Raw genomic sequence first — 16,097 nt, 5'->3', positions numbered from 1 at the left:
GACTACAACATCATATGGATGGCCCACTGGCCATCTCTTTTAATGGGAAACGTCGTTTGTCTTTTAGTTATAGATCTTCTTCAGCAACGCAACGGTGACAGTTGTGCTGAGCTGTATGTCACGCGATAGTACTGTGACACTTGTTTTGTTTTTTTGTGGATTTCCAGTTCAGTTCAGATAAAGTATCAACTGACGGGAAAACAAACGAAATATTTGAACAGTTAACATTTACTGAATTATCTGAGGTTACCGAGGATCACTGACAAGTGTTTCAAGAATTAAAGGTAATGTAAAACCAAACACCCAGCTTTCGTGCTACAGTTAGCTCTATGTTTATACTAAATGCTTGTTTCACATATTATTAGGAAGGGGCTGTGTCTGACTGGCACTTAAAAGTAAACTTGCTAAAACAGTGGCAACAAATCTTAGTTTATTTGCTTAACTTTTACTGTATTTTTCTATAGGTTTGAAGCCACTCTTCAGGAAGACATCCATTCCCATTAAGTTGGTTGAGAATGGCTACCAACAGGGATGCCAATGAGAGCACCCCGCTTTTGGAGTCAGGAGACGCACCTTTACCACAATCTGTCTTCCAAGGAAGGAGACTAGCTTGTGCAGCCATCCTTCTGGCTGAATCTTTGGAAAGGATTGCATTCTATGGCATCACATCCAATTTGGTTCTTTTTCTCAATGGTAGTCCTTTCTACTGGGAGGGCACTCAGGCCAGTCAGGCACCTCTGATGTTCATGGGAGTAACTTACCTGATTTCCCCATTCGGAGGATGGTTGGCAGATGCATATCTTGGAAAATTCTGGACCATAGTTTCCAGTTTGATCCTATATTTCTTTGGCATGCTGTTTTTCCCTTTCATTTCAAATGAAGACACCAGAATACGTCTGTGTGGAGAGGAGATGGCATTTCCTGTGCAACCTTCTGAGTGTCTGAGCACTAACAGTACTCCTTCAGGAAATGTAACCTGCCCCATCCGCGCCCCTTATTGTGGCCCAGTTGTCTACAGTGGACTTTTTCTGATTGCATTAGGTGTGGGTACTGTGAAGTCCAACATCACTCCCTTTGGAGCAGATCAGGTAGAGTATAAGCCAAATAGCTTTCAAACATTTCACTTCAAAGCTTTTATTAAAAAGTTCCTTGTAGGCTAAAAGGTCTGTGTATTAAAAGATTTGCGATCATGACTATGTAAAATTGGGCATGCAGTGTGACATCACAGAAGCCAGACATGTGACTGGATATCTGTTGTACCATGTCATTTCACTGACATGCATGGTCTTCATCATTACTGCCATTTACAAGTAGATTATTTTGACATATCTAACCATGCAAACCCTTGGATCATATTTAAAACAGGCAAGTTATAAAGAAAAGATTGTACACATGACCAGTATCTCAAGGAAAACCAGAAAGCAAACATTTTGACCTCAATGGCTGGCTTGGTGTAAATGTGATGCATATTTTTCACCAGTTTGTCAGTTCTTGACAACTTTATATGACACTGCTTCCCAATTTTTGAAAGTCCACTTTATATAAATCTGCGCTCTTTGGGTTAAATTTAATTATAATTTTTTTTTTTTTTTAATTTATCTCAAACACATATACAGTACAAGTCACATTCAAAAAGTCACATTCATGTAACAGTGTAACTTGTTTGAAAAAGAGCAGTAGGAAGCTCAAGGCTTATTTAGATACTACTCCTCATTTACAGTCTTTTGTTTACACAATTATATAGCAAACCTTACTGAATCATCAGCCAACATGGTAACATGACTTCTGTAACATGGCTTTACCTCGCCTGTTTGGATAGGTAGCCTCACATTATCTTTCAATAGTTTTTGATAGAATGCTGGAAGTTGGAAAAACCTGAGAGAAATTACAATCTGTGACACTTTCACTTGCTTCATCCAAACTGCAAAACTATTCTCTTAAAAATCAACAGTTTTCACCAAGCGTGGCTTTTGAGGTCTTCTTAGTTGAGTTAATTATTTCAGCCTCATTATATTATTTTTTAAATATCTGGTATTTCCCTTTACAAGCTTAAGTTTTACTCCAATGGTATGTTTGGTATTTTATCAGGAAAAGTTTCTCCTGCTGGTAAAATTTGTGCTATCGGTTGTAGATCCACTTTGACGGTTGATATCCACTCCCTTTTTGTGGAGGCCTCATAAACGTGTAGATTTTGGTGTTATGATGGTAAACAGAGACCTTGTAAGTCAAATGTTTTAATAAGACAAGTACCGCTTGCCATTCCATAAGGAGGTTTAAGTAATTAACTCACAGTCTGTAATTCTAATGTTAAGGATATGTAGGAGAAAAGAATGTGAGTGTTGTTACAATTGCCGTGTGATCTGATCTGTTCCTTATATAAACTATGGCAGATACCACAAATTCTCAGTTTATGTTATTTGTACTTTCATATCACCAGTGAATGCACACAGTTTCTAAAGGGAGCTGTTTTATTGCTACATATACTAGAAAAGTTAAAAATTTCAATTGACTAATTATTTCTCCTTACTAGGATGTTATAAGCAGATTAGATCGGAAACTAGTCGGTGACAAACCTTCATCACACAAACACCAAATGTCTTCATTTACACTGGCAGTAATAAGAGAGAGAACACACATTTGGGTTTTGTGATAAATAAAATCACATTCTTTCTGCAGAAGACCCTTGGTAAGAAACTGTCATACAATGAGACTTATAATCAGTATGTCTTCACAATCTAGTCAGGAGTAGATTATGCTTTAGCAAGGAAGGAGCAGGGTAAATATGATTAGTACTTGATCCCATTCCCTCCTAACAAGATCTTCACATTTATGTCAATGCCTCCTTGCATCATGGTCAAACACTCAACATTCGTTTTAGTAAAACATTGGAAGAGACTCAAAGTCATGAGATACATTTGCTCAGTTATTATCCGTGTAGGATTAATCAGTTAACCATAAGCGTAAAGTTAATTTTCTGTTGATTTGAAGCCTGAAATGTGTCATGTGATTGCAAACGTTTTCTACTAATCTAATGATCAACCAGTTACAAGTCTGCGCTGTAAATACTTAAGTGAAACTAAATATTTCCTGTTAAATGTGGCGTGATTCTTGTTCTAGAAAAAACAGCACCAGACTTGTGCATGAGGTTTTGCTAAGGCTGCACTATGCACAAGAATAGCTCCATCTGTGTAGTTAGCTGGTGATGGATAGATCTTATCTAGACCTGTAATCCGAGCAGGATTCACAGGGGAGAAAAGCTATTTCTACCTTTTCCCTCTTTCAGGTATTGTGCTTGTCTGCCCATTATCAGCAAAATATCTATTGATCCCATTATATATCTTTTTAAAAAAGGACAACATGTGATAACAATATGGTATATTAGAGCCAACATTACTAAAGGAACTGGAACATTGTATTAATGTAAATAAAAACAGAATGCAGTAATTTGCTGATCTCATAAACTGGTATGTTTTTCACAATAGAACATAAACACCATACAGTACATGTAAAACCTAATTAGTGGCAACATGTTCATGCAGCTGTTTCATTTTAGTCCCACTTTTTCTTATCCAGCATTCTGTTGCCCGTTTCCCAGCTCTTTTAAGAATATACAGTTCCCATCATATTCAAGATAGGTACATTTTTTGCCATTTAATTGATTTTCTATGTTCTAATTTGAATAAGGGTTTGGGTCTATGAAAATGCAAGTCATTGGATTTGTTTGCGTTACATTTTGGCTTCTGAACTTTTCTGAAATCAGAATTGTAAATATTTCTCCCAGTCTTGCCTGAATAAAAACTGCATGCAGTATATTGTGTGAAAACTAAACTAAACTAGATATATAGGTAGAAGCTCCAAATTATGATGTGCTCTGTGTGTATTATTTAAACCCTGTCATGTTTCAGGGATCACCAACTCCAGTCCTTGAGATCTGCCATGCTGCAGGTTTCAGTATTTTCCTGGTACAACTCAACTGACTCGAATGAAAAGGTTCTCCAACAAAGTTGTCATCATCTTCATCCCCAGCCTGTTAATGAGTGATTGATTTGAGTCCGGTGTGATGCAACAGGCCCTGTGATGCACTGGCGACCTGTCTAGGTACTCTACCTTTCGCCCAATGATTGCTGGGATAACCTCCAGCTTACCGCGACCCTGAACTGGACTAAGCGATAAAGAAAAAGGATGGATGGATGGTGATGCAACAGGAAAAAACTAAAACCTGCAGAATAGTAGATCTGGAAGACTGGAGTTGGTGACCAATGTAATATTGTAATTGTGCTAAAATGGTGATGGATTTAATGCTTTTTTTATTTTAGTAAACATTTTACAAATACTAACATACTAGGGATAATCAGTTGTGCAGCTATCAGTGCAGCTTTTGTGCTCATACAGTAAATAAGACTGATTATTATTATTTACTTGACCTGAAAGGAAATGGATAATTGCCTATGAGAATCAGCATGTTTTCTTGTGTAAATTTGTAGCTGAATTTAATTTTTAACTGTATTTAAAGTGGAACTATTATGTGCATTTCAGGCTTATTTATTTTTATTTCTAAGACCAGAAGGGCTGGGATTGATCGAGTTATTGTCACAAATCACTTTATTTACTTCAGACCGACCCTCTCCGTAGGTTGTCAGATCAGCCTGTGGGCAAAACGAGTGGATTGAGACTCTTCCGCATTAAGCCCCGCCTCCCGCCTCTGCACTACATCGGGAGCGCGCACCACAACTGCTTTCGCCGTCATTGTAACATCTCATAAACAGAAGGATTAGGCTCATATGAACTCAATGAAAAAGCAAAATACAATGTCAACACATAGCATACAGCCCTACATGTTGGAACCTGAATCAGAGCCTGAAAACGAAGTGAAAAACAGCAACGAATGCAGCAGGATGTCTCTCATTGGTAAACTCACCAGCCATCGTTCGAAATAACTTTATCCGACGTTTTCCACTTACCTGATGTATTTGTACATGCCCTTGTTAACCAGTAGAAGATAACCAATCACCGAACTTTATCCCCCGGGACGTCACAAGGATTTTGAAGTAGAAAAAACTCTTGTAGAGAATCAGCCAATAGTAAGGTTACAAGGTTCCAGCAGCATAGATACCGCACAATTCTCCTCTTTAAATGAGCCCCCTTACTATAACCCTGGTCAAGTGAGTCCTACTGTAAGACAGGAATATATATACTATATATATACTGTAATCCATCAGGAAAACCTTTCATTTAGATTTAATTCTACTTTCTTAATTTTGCCAAAGCAACAAACTTGTATCTGAGTACACAAAACACAATTAGTTGGAAAGCTGATATATTTAACTTGTCAAATGACACTACAGGATTTGCAGCTATATGAAAAGCCATGCAGATAAATGGACCCATGAAAGTGATGTATATTTCAAACAGAAGGGTCTTTATTCCCTCTTTGCTCTGTAGAAGATGTGAACAGGCCACAGTTTGGTGTAGAGTCAGTACAGTACTTGCTGCTTTCTTCTGGTTTAAGAGCAAACCGGCAGATCTTTGCGTTTGCATCACATCTGGTGGCGATACTGCATACTACCTCAGGCTGCTTTTTCCTTCACACACATTTTTTTCTAAATGGGGTCTGGATTCCTGTGAGTCACCTAGAGGTTAGCAGGGACCACTCCTTTTCCCAAGGAAAATGTTACTCTGTGGGACTTACAGAGTTCTGAAATCAATGAGTGCTGGTTAACATGTAGAACCAATGGGCCACATTCCTGTAGATATTTCAAACTCATCGTAACAGAAACAAAACAACTTGGAAACAAATTTCTAATGTAGAAGACAGAGATATAAATAGATGTCCAGTTGTAAGTGTCCAGATAAAATTAAGGCTGGATGCACTTTTGAAATTCTCTAAGCCCAGGTTTAGCTTCCTCTTCCTACCATACTGCATGTTGTCCTGCTACAAGTAAAGCGCTGAGATTGGGAGGAAAGCGAACATCCCTCAGGCATTGACAGTTCTCTCCATGCTTGGATGGAGAGCAAGACAAATAGGTTATACCTTGTGTTGGTTGTTTTTGTATGATGAGAAGTTGCACTCTTGAGGACAAAGCTAAACAGAAAACGTCTGCTCGCTTCATCTTGATACTCATGACACAAAACTCATCAACAGAATGAAAGCTCTACATAGGCTCTCAAAGGCAACTACAGTTATAATTGAAGTCATAGTAACTGATAATAACATTAACTTATATTAGAGCCTTTTGAGAAAACCAGAACTAACTAATGTAACTACCTAACCGGACTTGGTGGTGAAGTTATTTGTCAGGTAAACAAGGTAAACGTAGTAAGAACTGAGAGATGACAATTCATTTACATGAAGCAAACATGACGAACTTGGGTGTCTACAGTCAGCTAATATGGGGTCTGAAATTCTTTACTTCCCTTTGTGTTGTACGGTAGGAATCCACTGATGGCCTGGTATGAAAACTGGGCCAAGTTTTCTTACATTCACCCTTTGCCAATGTCTGCATGTGTGTCCTGATTGGTGGTGTTTTCTTTTATTGTTTGTGATTATAGGTGAAAGACAGAGGACCTGAGGCCACTCGGCGATTCTTCAACTGGTTCTACTGGTGCATCAACCTTGGAGCAATCTTGTCTCTTGGAGGTGTGGCCTACATCCAGCAGAATGTCACCTTTAAGGTTGGCTATGTAATTCCTACTGTGTGCCTCGGAGTGTCCTTCCTGGTCTTTCTCCTGGGACATACAGTTTTCATCATGAAACCTGCTGATGGCAGTGCCTTCTCAGACATGTTTAAGATCTTGGGCTTTGCCTTCTGCTCACAGAAAGTGAAGGAGCCTAACCTGCTTCGGTGAGAGAGTATTTTAACATCTCTTTGTTAGTGATTTTTGTGTATATTATGTAATGATAAGTAAACTGTATACAAGTAATTTTTCAAGAAGCTGAAGTGGTAAAATCCCCTCAAAGACAAACCACATGCGCATATAACACTCATCTGTTTAAATATTGAGTAAAGTAGCTTTGCGATAAAAAGAAATCCAAAGTGAAATTAAAACATTTTAAAATCTTGGACATATAAAGTACAAAATTAAAGCAACAAGAAGATCTTTAATTCGGATTTTACTATGTCAACTGTCTAAAATGTTTGATTTTCTAGTAGTTTGTTTCTGATGTGAGTTGCTAGACAGCTCGTGGATATTTGGATACACCTTTAACTTAAATCCGTTTTGATCTCTCTCTATTTTCTTGCATTCATCTTCAGTCCCTGTGGTAAAAAGTTATTCTAAAGTGCTGAAACTTGACTTTGAACCAAAGTAGCTCAGTCGGCTCAAAAACTTGACATTGAATATTTTAAGTTGGACAATCCCACAGCCTTTCAAGAATTCCTTATTAAAGCATTTTCTCCAGAGATGAGGATTATGGGATTTAGTACAAAGTTTCTTTCCTATCTCTAGAAGTGCTATTATTAAAGGGTAAGATGTTTTCAAAAAAAGGCTGATTAAGTCTCCCACTTCAAGAGTTAATGCTAATTCTAGCATATTTTGCATTTAATGATATTTTTGAATGAATGTTATACTTCCAATCACTGTATATTTTTAGAGTATTTCAAATTTTTCTCTCTTTTTTTCTTTTTGTCTCTACAAAAGCAACAAACCAGCACTACTTGATAGTGCAAAAGTGACCTATGGAGGAAAATTTCCAGAAGAGAAAGTAGAGGAAGTAAAAGCGCTGATGAAAATCCTCCCAGTTTTCTTCGCCCTTATTCCATACTGGACTGTGTACTTCCAGGTAAGATACACTTGTATCTGTAAAATGAGCAAACATGAAGACATTTGATTTGCCAACACAAGCTTCCTCCATGCAGATATGCACAAATATGTTAATATGTGGGAAGATTATTTTCTGCAGAGGAACAGCTTTGCACCAGTGACCCTGTTGATCACAGAGTGGAGAATTACTTCATGCTGAGACTAATCTCCTTATTGTGTTGTAGATGCAGACAACATACTTCCTGCAGAGCCTCCATTTGAGGATTCCTGACACAGCCTCGAACAACACTACTGACTCCCATCAGGTAACCAAAAGTGGAAACGACTCCAAGTATCTGTTTCTTGTTTCATTAAAAGAATATAGATTTTGTTTGATCTTTCAGTTTAGTAATGCTACAGTTATAATGCTAATACATATGGAGTTAGACCTGCGTGGGGCGCTAACCTTCTTTTTTATAAGTTGTTTTGTGATACATTTTTCACTGCTGAAGGTAAAGGAGTCATTTGGTCACTGACACACAATGGTAGGCAACAGTTGGAGGCAACAGCACAGGCTTGTAATGCCTTGGGGATTAAGGCAGAACTTTACAGACTAATACCTTGCAGATTAGCAACCTGCCTGTGATTGTATCTCTCCACAGCAGTGTCTCCACCTGATGCTTCCTGTCGATTGTTGCTGGAGTAACTCAGTCCCACAGATTATTTGTTGAGTTCTTCTGGGTTTTGATGACTCCCCCAACCGGCCCACATAATACGTGATTCCTCAAAAATCCATGAAATGGCAAAGACCAGAAAGTGTAATGTTTACACAGTAGCATGTCTGTTCTCATTACTGAACAGGCTTGTTCTGAGGTGTTAATGAAGTGTTCTGAGTTCAAGGAAATGTGAAGTGAAACACTTGTCTGTAAACCACACAGTTGTCACATATATGCCGCCTATATATTCTTATAGTACATAAAAAAATGCACTGTACCTTGTAAAGGTAACAGACATATTTCTTTACCTATTGTTGCTCATCATTTTGTAACCATGTTATAGAGCAATATTTATGCTTTGCTTTTTTTTTAAAATTTTTTTTATTTTTCCCCAAAAATGTTTATTTGGTTTCAGAAGAGGAACTAAGCCCTCTCTGCTACCAGCTTTGACACTTCTCAACATCAAAAGGGAAGTGAGATTAGATGCCTCTTTGATTTGCTCCCTCATCTTACCTGACACATTTCAATGGCTAACCTGAACAAATACGCTCTACCCAAGTAAATGTTTCCCATACTAATGATGCTGCCTTAGAACTGGAGACAGGACTCCAATGTTTTGCAGCTGCTTACACTCAAATAAATCCATAAGGCTGAATCTTTTCATGGAAAATGATAATAAATTCAGACTACCTTTATAATAATGATCAGTCACAATGTACGTTTATGTTCATGCCTCACACAATTTCCAAAGTTAAGACATAATTCTGCGACAAAAGTCACACATTTTTATAACTTGTAAAGATTTAAAGCGTACAAGGATTTTTACATTTTATTTTTTACTTTATCCAAATTGTTTTTCATCTTTTTAACCAGCAATTTATGTCATATTCATACAGTATATTGGTCTGTAATGGCCGCATGTTTGCAGTTTTTTTAACAGAGATTTGGATTTGTTTGGTTTCCTCCCATGATTCCTATTAGGCTTTCTCTGGCAAAGATGTTGTTTATGTAGAATTTCCTGTCATTTTTTATCACAGTAATGTGCAAACAAGAAGAAAGCACTCTCCAAGGAGCCATGTGTAGATTGCTAGAAGTTACCCCAAAATTGAATTTGAGGTTAAATGAAGCAATCAGAAGTGTTACACCAGAGACACTTAAAGGAGCCTGGATTGCATTTGGAATCTGAATGGCAACAACAAACAAACAAACAAAAATGTTTACACTTGTTTTGTTTTCTTAGTGATACATTCCCTGAATTTATGGGTGCTTTGTATGCTTATTGGAGATTTATTATCATTTATTAATTTAATCTCTTGTCCTGGCACAATCCAGCTACTAATTCCAGATATCACATTTCATATCAGTTGATGCAGATATGAGCTATAGAAAGCTTATTTTAAGCAGAGTTTGCCATATACTGTATATTACTTCTTTTGGATATTCATGCTGTTGACAGAAACACTACCAGTGCTATGACTTCTCCTGCTGGCACTGCAAATATTAATCCTACCATTGATTCAATGGCCTTTTATTTGACTCTGTGCTTTCTTCACCTGTTAAATGAATTAATATTTGTTCATTAAATCTTGTCTGGATTTGACCACCTGGGGGTGCCAAAGCAGTACAGAGACTGTTCTCCCTGAACACACATGCAGACACATATGCAAACACAAACACTGTGAACTGTGTTGGAATGCACTTTACACCCTCACTTGTTTTCATGCTTTGTTGCTTCTTGTACATATTTATCTAATCTGTCTCCTCTGGACCCCCCAGATGACATTCCGCTTCCCACCTGCATGGCTCACCATGTTTGACGCAGTGCTCATCCTAATGCTAATTCCTCTAAAAGACAAAGTGGTGGACCCTATCCTGAAACGCCGTGGCCTGCTGCCCTCCTCCCTGAAAAGGATTGCAGTGGGGATGTTCTTTGTCATGTGGTCTGCAGTGGCAGCCGGTGAGTGCAGTACCAGAAATGTCCTGAATTAAACTACCACTTACTAGAGCCAACACCAAAATATCTACGTTCTTCTGTGGTAAATACCACAGTCAGTACTTCAGAGGGAAAGACAATGACAAACTTACTTCTGCATCTAAGCTTTTTTTTTTTTTTTTTATTTCCACGCTTTTTTTTTTTTTTTTTTCTTTTCTTTAAGATAGTCATTTAAATGCAGTTTGACAAGCAACTTCTTATCAGTCCTGATTCTTACTTCGGCATTTGGATTATCCATTGTACAGCAAATAAATACCTGTTATGAGGTGCATTTTGTGGACATTGGCAGATTGTTTGTCAGTAGTATATAATCTGTCACTGAATGGAAACAACCTCCTCCATCTGGCAAAGGGAAAGCAGCAGAGAGGTTGGACCTTTTCCCTGCACCCATATTTAACTTCTTGTTGATTATTTTGGAAATAAATTCTCAGCCAGAATACCCGGATAAATGCATGGTGAGGGGGAAAGGAGAGGAGGTAAAAAGAAGGTGCACACCTTTAAGAATCAAGTTTCATTGTATTTTCAACAAGCAATCATTTTATTCGATTTTTTTGCAGCTGCACATCACATCTTCACACGTTAGGATGAAATGTGCACTAATGACATTGATATTTAGATGTTTTTGTTTAGATATTTAGATATATTAGCTATTTAGATATTGATTGGTGGTCGACTACCAAACATTCTCTTGATCAAATTTAAAAGCAGTAATAAGGGGTCGCAGTATTGTTGTTTCTGATAAATAAAAAATAAATGATAAAGATGCTAGTTATGAATTTTACCCCAACATACCAGTTATGGATCCAAACAGCCTTCCAGATTAAAAACCAGCATGAACAGCCTAAACCGTACCCGTTAAATGTGTTTTACTGTCAACACAAACAGAATACGTTGCCAAATGTCAAAACAAAATTTATTTTGACATGTGGCAGAATCTAACCTCACACCATGAAAGATATAATTGGTTTGATCTGCCAAAATAATAGGTGATACATGCCACCTTTATTTAAATGTTGTTTGGGGTTTATAAACTGAATTCATGCTTCACCGATTTCAAGGGAGCAGTACGAATTTGAATGTAGTGGAGAGAAGAATATCCTGAAATAAAATGTCATTATTGAGCTTTATTGTACCTTTTTTTTTTTTACGGACAGGCTTCACACATTTTACTGGACATTTATTAAAGGCTGTCTTACCCCATCAAAAGCATCCTTTTCAGTTTGTGTGATGTGATACAAGCAATATTTAGTAAAATGCAATGTGTCAAGTAGCATTTTCTTTTCAGAGTGTGTTTTTTTCCTACTAAGGATGATGAGCCAACAAGTTCATTTCAGTTTTTAAAAGCTTTTCTAATATTTATTTTCCATTTAGCTTCATGGAAAAATATGCAAACCTTGCATCTGAATTCAGGTAAAATACTTTTGGAATACTGCAGAAAGCAATTTAGAGTTCTGGGAGTGGAGAGAAAAGGTTTAAGATGGTGCTGTGGAGTGGGCATTGGTCACAGAAGAGAAGGTGAATACACAACTAGCGTGCAGTTCTGACCTGGATTTTAGGAATCACATCAGACAACAGGATAACATTTATACAGTACGCTGCATTGCTGGCTTCATAATATTACTGTATTTGCAGCTGATTTGAATAGTTTTCTCAACATTTATTTATACTACTTTACATTCATTTAGTCCTTAGAGCTACCTTACATCATAATTACATTTAGACTTGCATCCTTGGGTGGCTTTATGTTGTCTGCAGCAGTTATCTCTACCCTTCTGATAGCTGAAACGATGCTAAGAGACAAGCACATTGATTATAGTGAATATGCCTGTGTGCTGTCTTTTGCACAGTGAATATCCAGTTGTCAGCCTGCCTGTGCTGCTCAAACCACTGCTGCTCAGCGTTAGAATCACTTTCGTCACATTGTGTATGAAATGTGCTGGAGTTTGGGGAGATTGGTGCAGCAATATTTCAGATGGTTTCATCGTGCTTGTCCGGACACGTTTCACAGTATGAGGATAGTTGCAGTTCGGAGAGGGTTGAAGACAAACTGTTGGGCTGTCTGTGAACATTTTATGATAATTTAGTACTTCTTTTAAATTTTATCACCTTCCCTTTATTTTAATTACAAACTGGGTTAAAGCTCATTGACTTTTGGGTTTCTAAAAACGTCTAATTTGTTATAAAAATCTGGGACATAGCTGCTTAGGATCATATTGGGTTGTCTAATGTGTGATGTTCAGTTGGAGTTGTGGGGATGTGAGTATAATGTGCGAGACTTGCTCTGGGCAAACCAGTGGCTACACTGCCCGAGATGGACAGCTGGTATTATTGGATATCCGGATTACAAGGCTACAACTCCCCTCAAATATAGCATTAAGTGTAGTTATGATCGGAGGCAGTCTCTGGGAGTTATCTAGAAATAGCTGCTGGGTACACGATAATAGCTATCGAATAAAGCTTTAAAGAGGCGGAAGCAATTGATGACAACTGCTTGGCTGTTATTATTGAGCTGTCTGCACTGCCCCATTACTAACTGCCAGAATAGGAAAGCGTGCAGATGTGATCTTAATGAAGTGGTAGGAAATCCCTAAAACTAGCTAAATCCTTAATGGGCTGTCACTGAACGGCTTGATGCTGGCTGCATTTGGCTGTTTGTTGGTGCCATGCATGTCAAAGTAATGAAACAAGTGTGTCTTCATCCCTTTTTCTAAATGTCTTACTCTTTTAGTAAGTTTGTTGCTGCATTATTATTACACATTTGTGTAAAAAAAAAAAGTACATTCTGTTTTAATTGTAAGATTTTATGTGTTGGGACATAAAACCAAAAGCCTGCTGATCTTTACCAGGTCTTAAAGTAGATACATATTGTTTTGCTGAACAATATTGCATAAGATATAACTTTGTCATTATTTATTTAGCTACATCTAAGCCAAAGTACAGAAGCAGTTTGTGAAAACAAACTACAGGAATGAAAAGGATCAGCTAGGTCCTACTGCTGCAGGGATTGTAAGTGCTTCTATAAAGCAGACATTTTTACTGGTTTGGAGCATTCGAATGTATTTAGCACAGTACCAAGGAGGAAAGACATCAGCAGTGATTTTACTAAAAGGAAATGTTGCTGCAGTTCAAACTGGGCGAGGCCATAAAAGGTTCATGTCACTGCATTTGATGAAAGTACTGAAGAAGTATAGCTGGTTAGATAGGATTGCCAAAAGGAAGTGGCTTCCCTCAAAGTTGCAACTAAACAATCCATAAGACCACTTGAAGAATGGACGATGAGGCCAAAGGGAAGGTGTTTGGCCATATTGCAGAGCACCATGTTGAAACAAAGCACAGGACATCAACACAAGCGTCTCTCTCCAACTGTCAATCACAGTGATCACTTAGACTATTTTTTTTTTTTTTTTTGCAGTTCCAGGACTTGGGAACTGCAGCCACTGAGTCAGAAAGGAATTCCTCTTTATACCAAAACATCCTAGAGTTAAATGTGATGCCATCTGTCTGACAGTAAAAGCTTGGTGTAAACTGGGTCATGCGATGAGACAGTGACCACATAAGCAGCTGGGATTATACATCAGAATGAGGAAAAAGGAAAAGAATCAGCCTCTGCAGAGAAATCTTTTGAAGAGAAATTGCCCCAAAATTCTCAACAATGTATAAATTGATAACATCATGCAGAAAAATAAATATTATAATTTATTGCTATTGAAGGTGGTTCTACAAGCTATGTAGTCACTGTTTTTGTTTTTTACATTTTTTTTTTTCTTTTTTGTATTTTGGCTTTGGCTTTTGTTTAATAAATCATTTTATTTCCAGGTTAGGACCTTTTTCTTTCTTTCTTTTTTTTTTTTTTAATATTCTGATTTATACAATCTTAAAATTGAAACAATGTAATGCTTTAAAAATGACTATATGTACATATATGTCTGTGTATGTGTCGGACAATAATTATTTCCCCCCACCTTTCAGCCAAATATGTTTTCTGTGTCTACCCAATCAGGTATTTTGGAGACCAAACGCCTGGAGATTGTCAAATCAAATGGCCCCATTGACCAGGTGTTAGGCAACGTTATCTACTATGCAGCAGATTTACCCATATGGTGGCAAGTGCCTCAATATGTGCTGATAGGAATCAGCGAAATTTTTGCCAGCATTGCAGGTACGATTGTTTGACACTCACTAAGGAATTTCTGTGTTATAAACTTCTCATTTCACTCTGTAGTGGGGTAAATCTTGTGATTCAGACTAACAATGGTATACATTTAGTATTCATGTCTCAACACTAAACCACTCTCAGAAAATGGTAAGGTAAAACCTGCAGCACTCATACTTGTAAGGAGAATGCAGTAAGGACTAATGCCTAAACCCCTTTTGAACACTTTGATAAGTTTATCAGCATTTAGACAATGCATAAAGTCACTTTTTGACTGTTTGAACCAGAACACTCCAGTTATGTGATTGGCATTACTGTTTGCTTGGTTATAGTAGACTATGAGATAAACAAATATGCAATCACACACAATAAACTTTCTTAATTTATCCCTGATTATGCATTCACACATGCAGCTCAATTCATGTCATAAACCTTTCACCTCAAAGTTAATCTAACCATGGTGTTATTCTTAATCCCAATAAATTTAAATATGTACAATTTAGATATGTACAATAGTTATTACAGTATACCACCTTCCTTCAACACACACAAAGACCACATAGTCATAAGAAGTAATACACAGAAATTATACCAATGCACAATTCTACACTTTTATCTTGTAGTTATCCATTTACATCTGAGTAATTCATAACATACCAACCTGTGGGGGAAAAATAAGATGCTGTGTAAAATGTGAATAAAAACAGAATGCAATGATTTGCAAAGCATGTAATCCCTGAATATGAGAAGATTTCATCATCTGTACTAGATAATATTATCAAGAAATACAGAGAATCCACAGAAATCTCCAGACACCAGGGACAAGGATGAAGTCCTAAACTGAATGGTCCTTAATGCAGATGGCACAGTTCTGAAATCAAAATCCCTCTTTGTTTCTCATTTAAATACATTTTTAATATACTTCCATTGATGCAGCATGCACTATGTTTGTGGTGCTTCAAGTTTTTATTTCTTTCTTTAAATAGGGCAGCAGCATTTGGCTGTTATTATAATCTAATCTTTTTTCAAATATATACAACTTATTGATCTACACATCTATCTTTTTTTTATTTTATTACATTGAAAAGTGCAGTGTAATATACAGAAACCACACCCAAAATCAAATAGTTTTTATTCAACATTTTGGTTGTTATAAGTACATCACCTTGATCATTCAGATACATATTTATGGGGGTCACCACACATGTAAGTCAGAGCCAGTTAAACACAGCATCAGTAAATATAGTTCCATCTTCTTCCACACATGCAAATAAATCTGATATTTCAAGAAAAAAAAAATTAAATCATAACCATTCTTGGGTCCTCAGCTCATTTAAGATGGACTGTTTCTAAATTCTTAATTCTTTTTGGAAACCCTGGACGTCGCCTTCTCCATCCAGCTTAAAAAAAAGTTTTCAAAACCCAAAGTGTGAGAGACATTATTGCTTATGTATAGGATCACTTTCAGATGTGTGAAGGCAACACTAGTTTGAAT

At 37.2% G+C, this 16,097-nt stretch overlaps 1 protein-coding gene across 1 annotated transcript in view; it reads left to right on the top strand.

The window, feature by feature from the left end:
• The first annotated feature begins 166 nt into the window (after nt 1–166).
• Nucleotides 167–16,097, top strand: part of slc15a4 (solute carrier family 15 member 4) — a 35,002-nt gene continuing 19,071 nt past the window's right edge. The window contains exons 1-7 of the mRNA XM_079251383.1: nt 167–284; nt 465–1,088; nt 6,550–6,842; nt 7,639–7,780; nt 7,986–8,066; nt 10,233–10,413; nt 14,450–14,608. Coding sequence (XP_079107509.1) covers nt 516–1,088; nt 6,550–6,842; nt 7,639–7,780; nt 7,986–8,066; nt 10,233–10,413; nt 14,450–14,608 — 1,429 coding nt within the window. The 5' untranslated portion in view covers nt 167–284; nt 465–515. The remainder of the gene's footprint in view (nt 285–464; nt 1,089–6,549; nt 6,843–7,638; nt 7,781–7,985; nt 8,067–10,232; nt 10,414–14,449; nt 14,609–16,097) is intronic.

This window comes from Telmatherina bonti, assembly GCF_933228915.1.
Source record: "Telmatherina bonti genome assembly, chromosome: 13".
In the NCBI taxonomy this organism is placed as follows: domain Eukaryota; kingdom Metazoa; phylum Chordata; class Actinopteri; order Atheriniformes; family Telmatherinidae; genus Telmatherina; species Telmatherina bonti.
The sequence above is the reverse complement of the archived record's forward strand: the minus strand, read 5'-3'. Positions and strand labels throughout refer to the sequence as shown.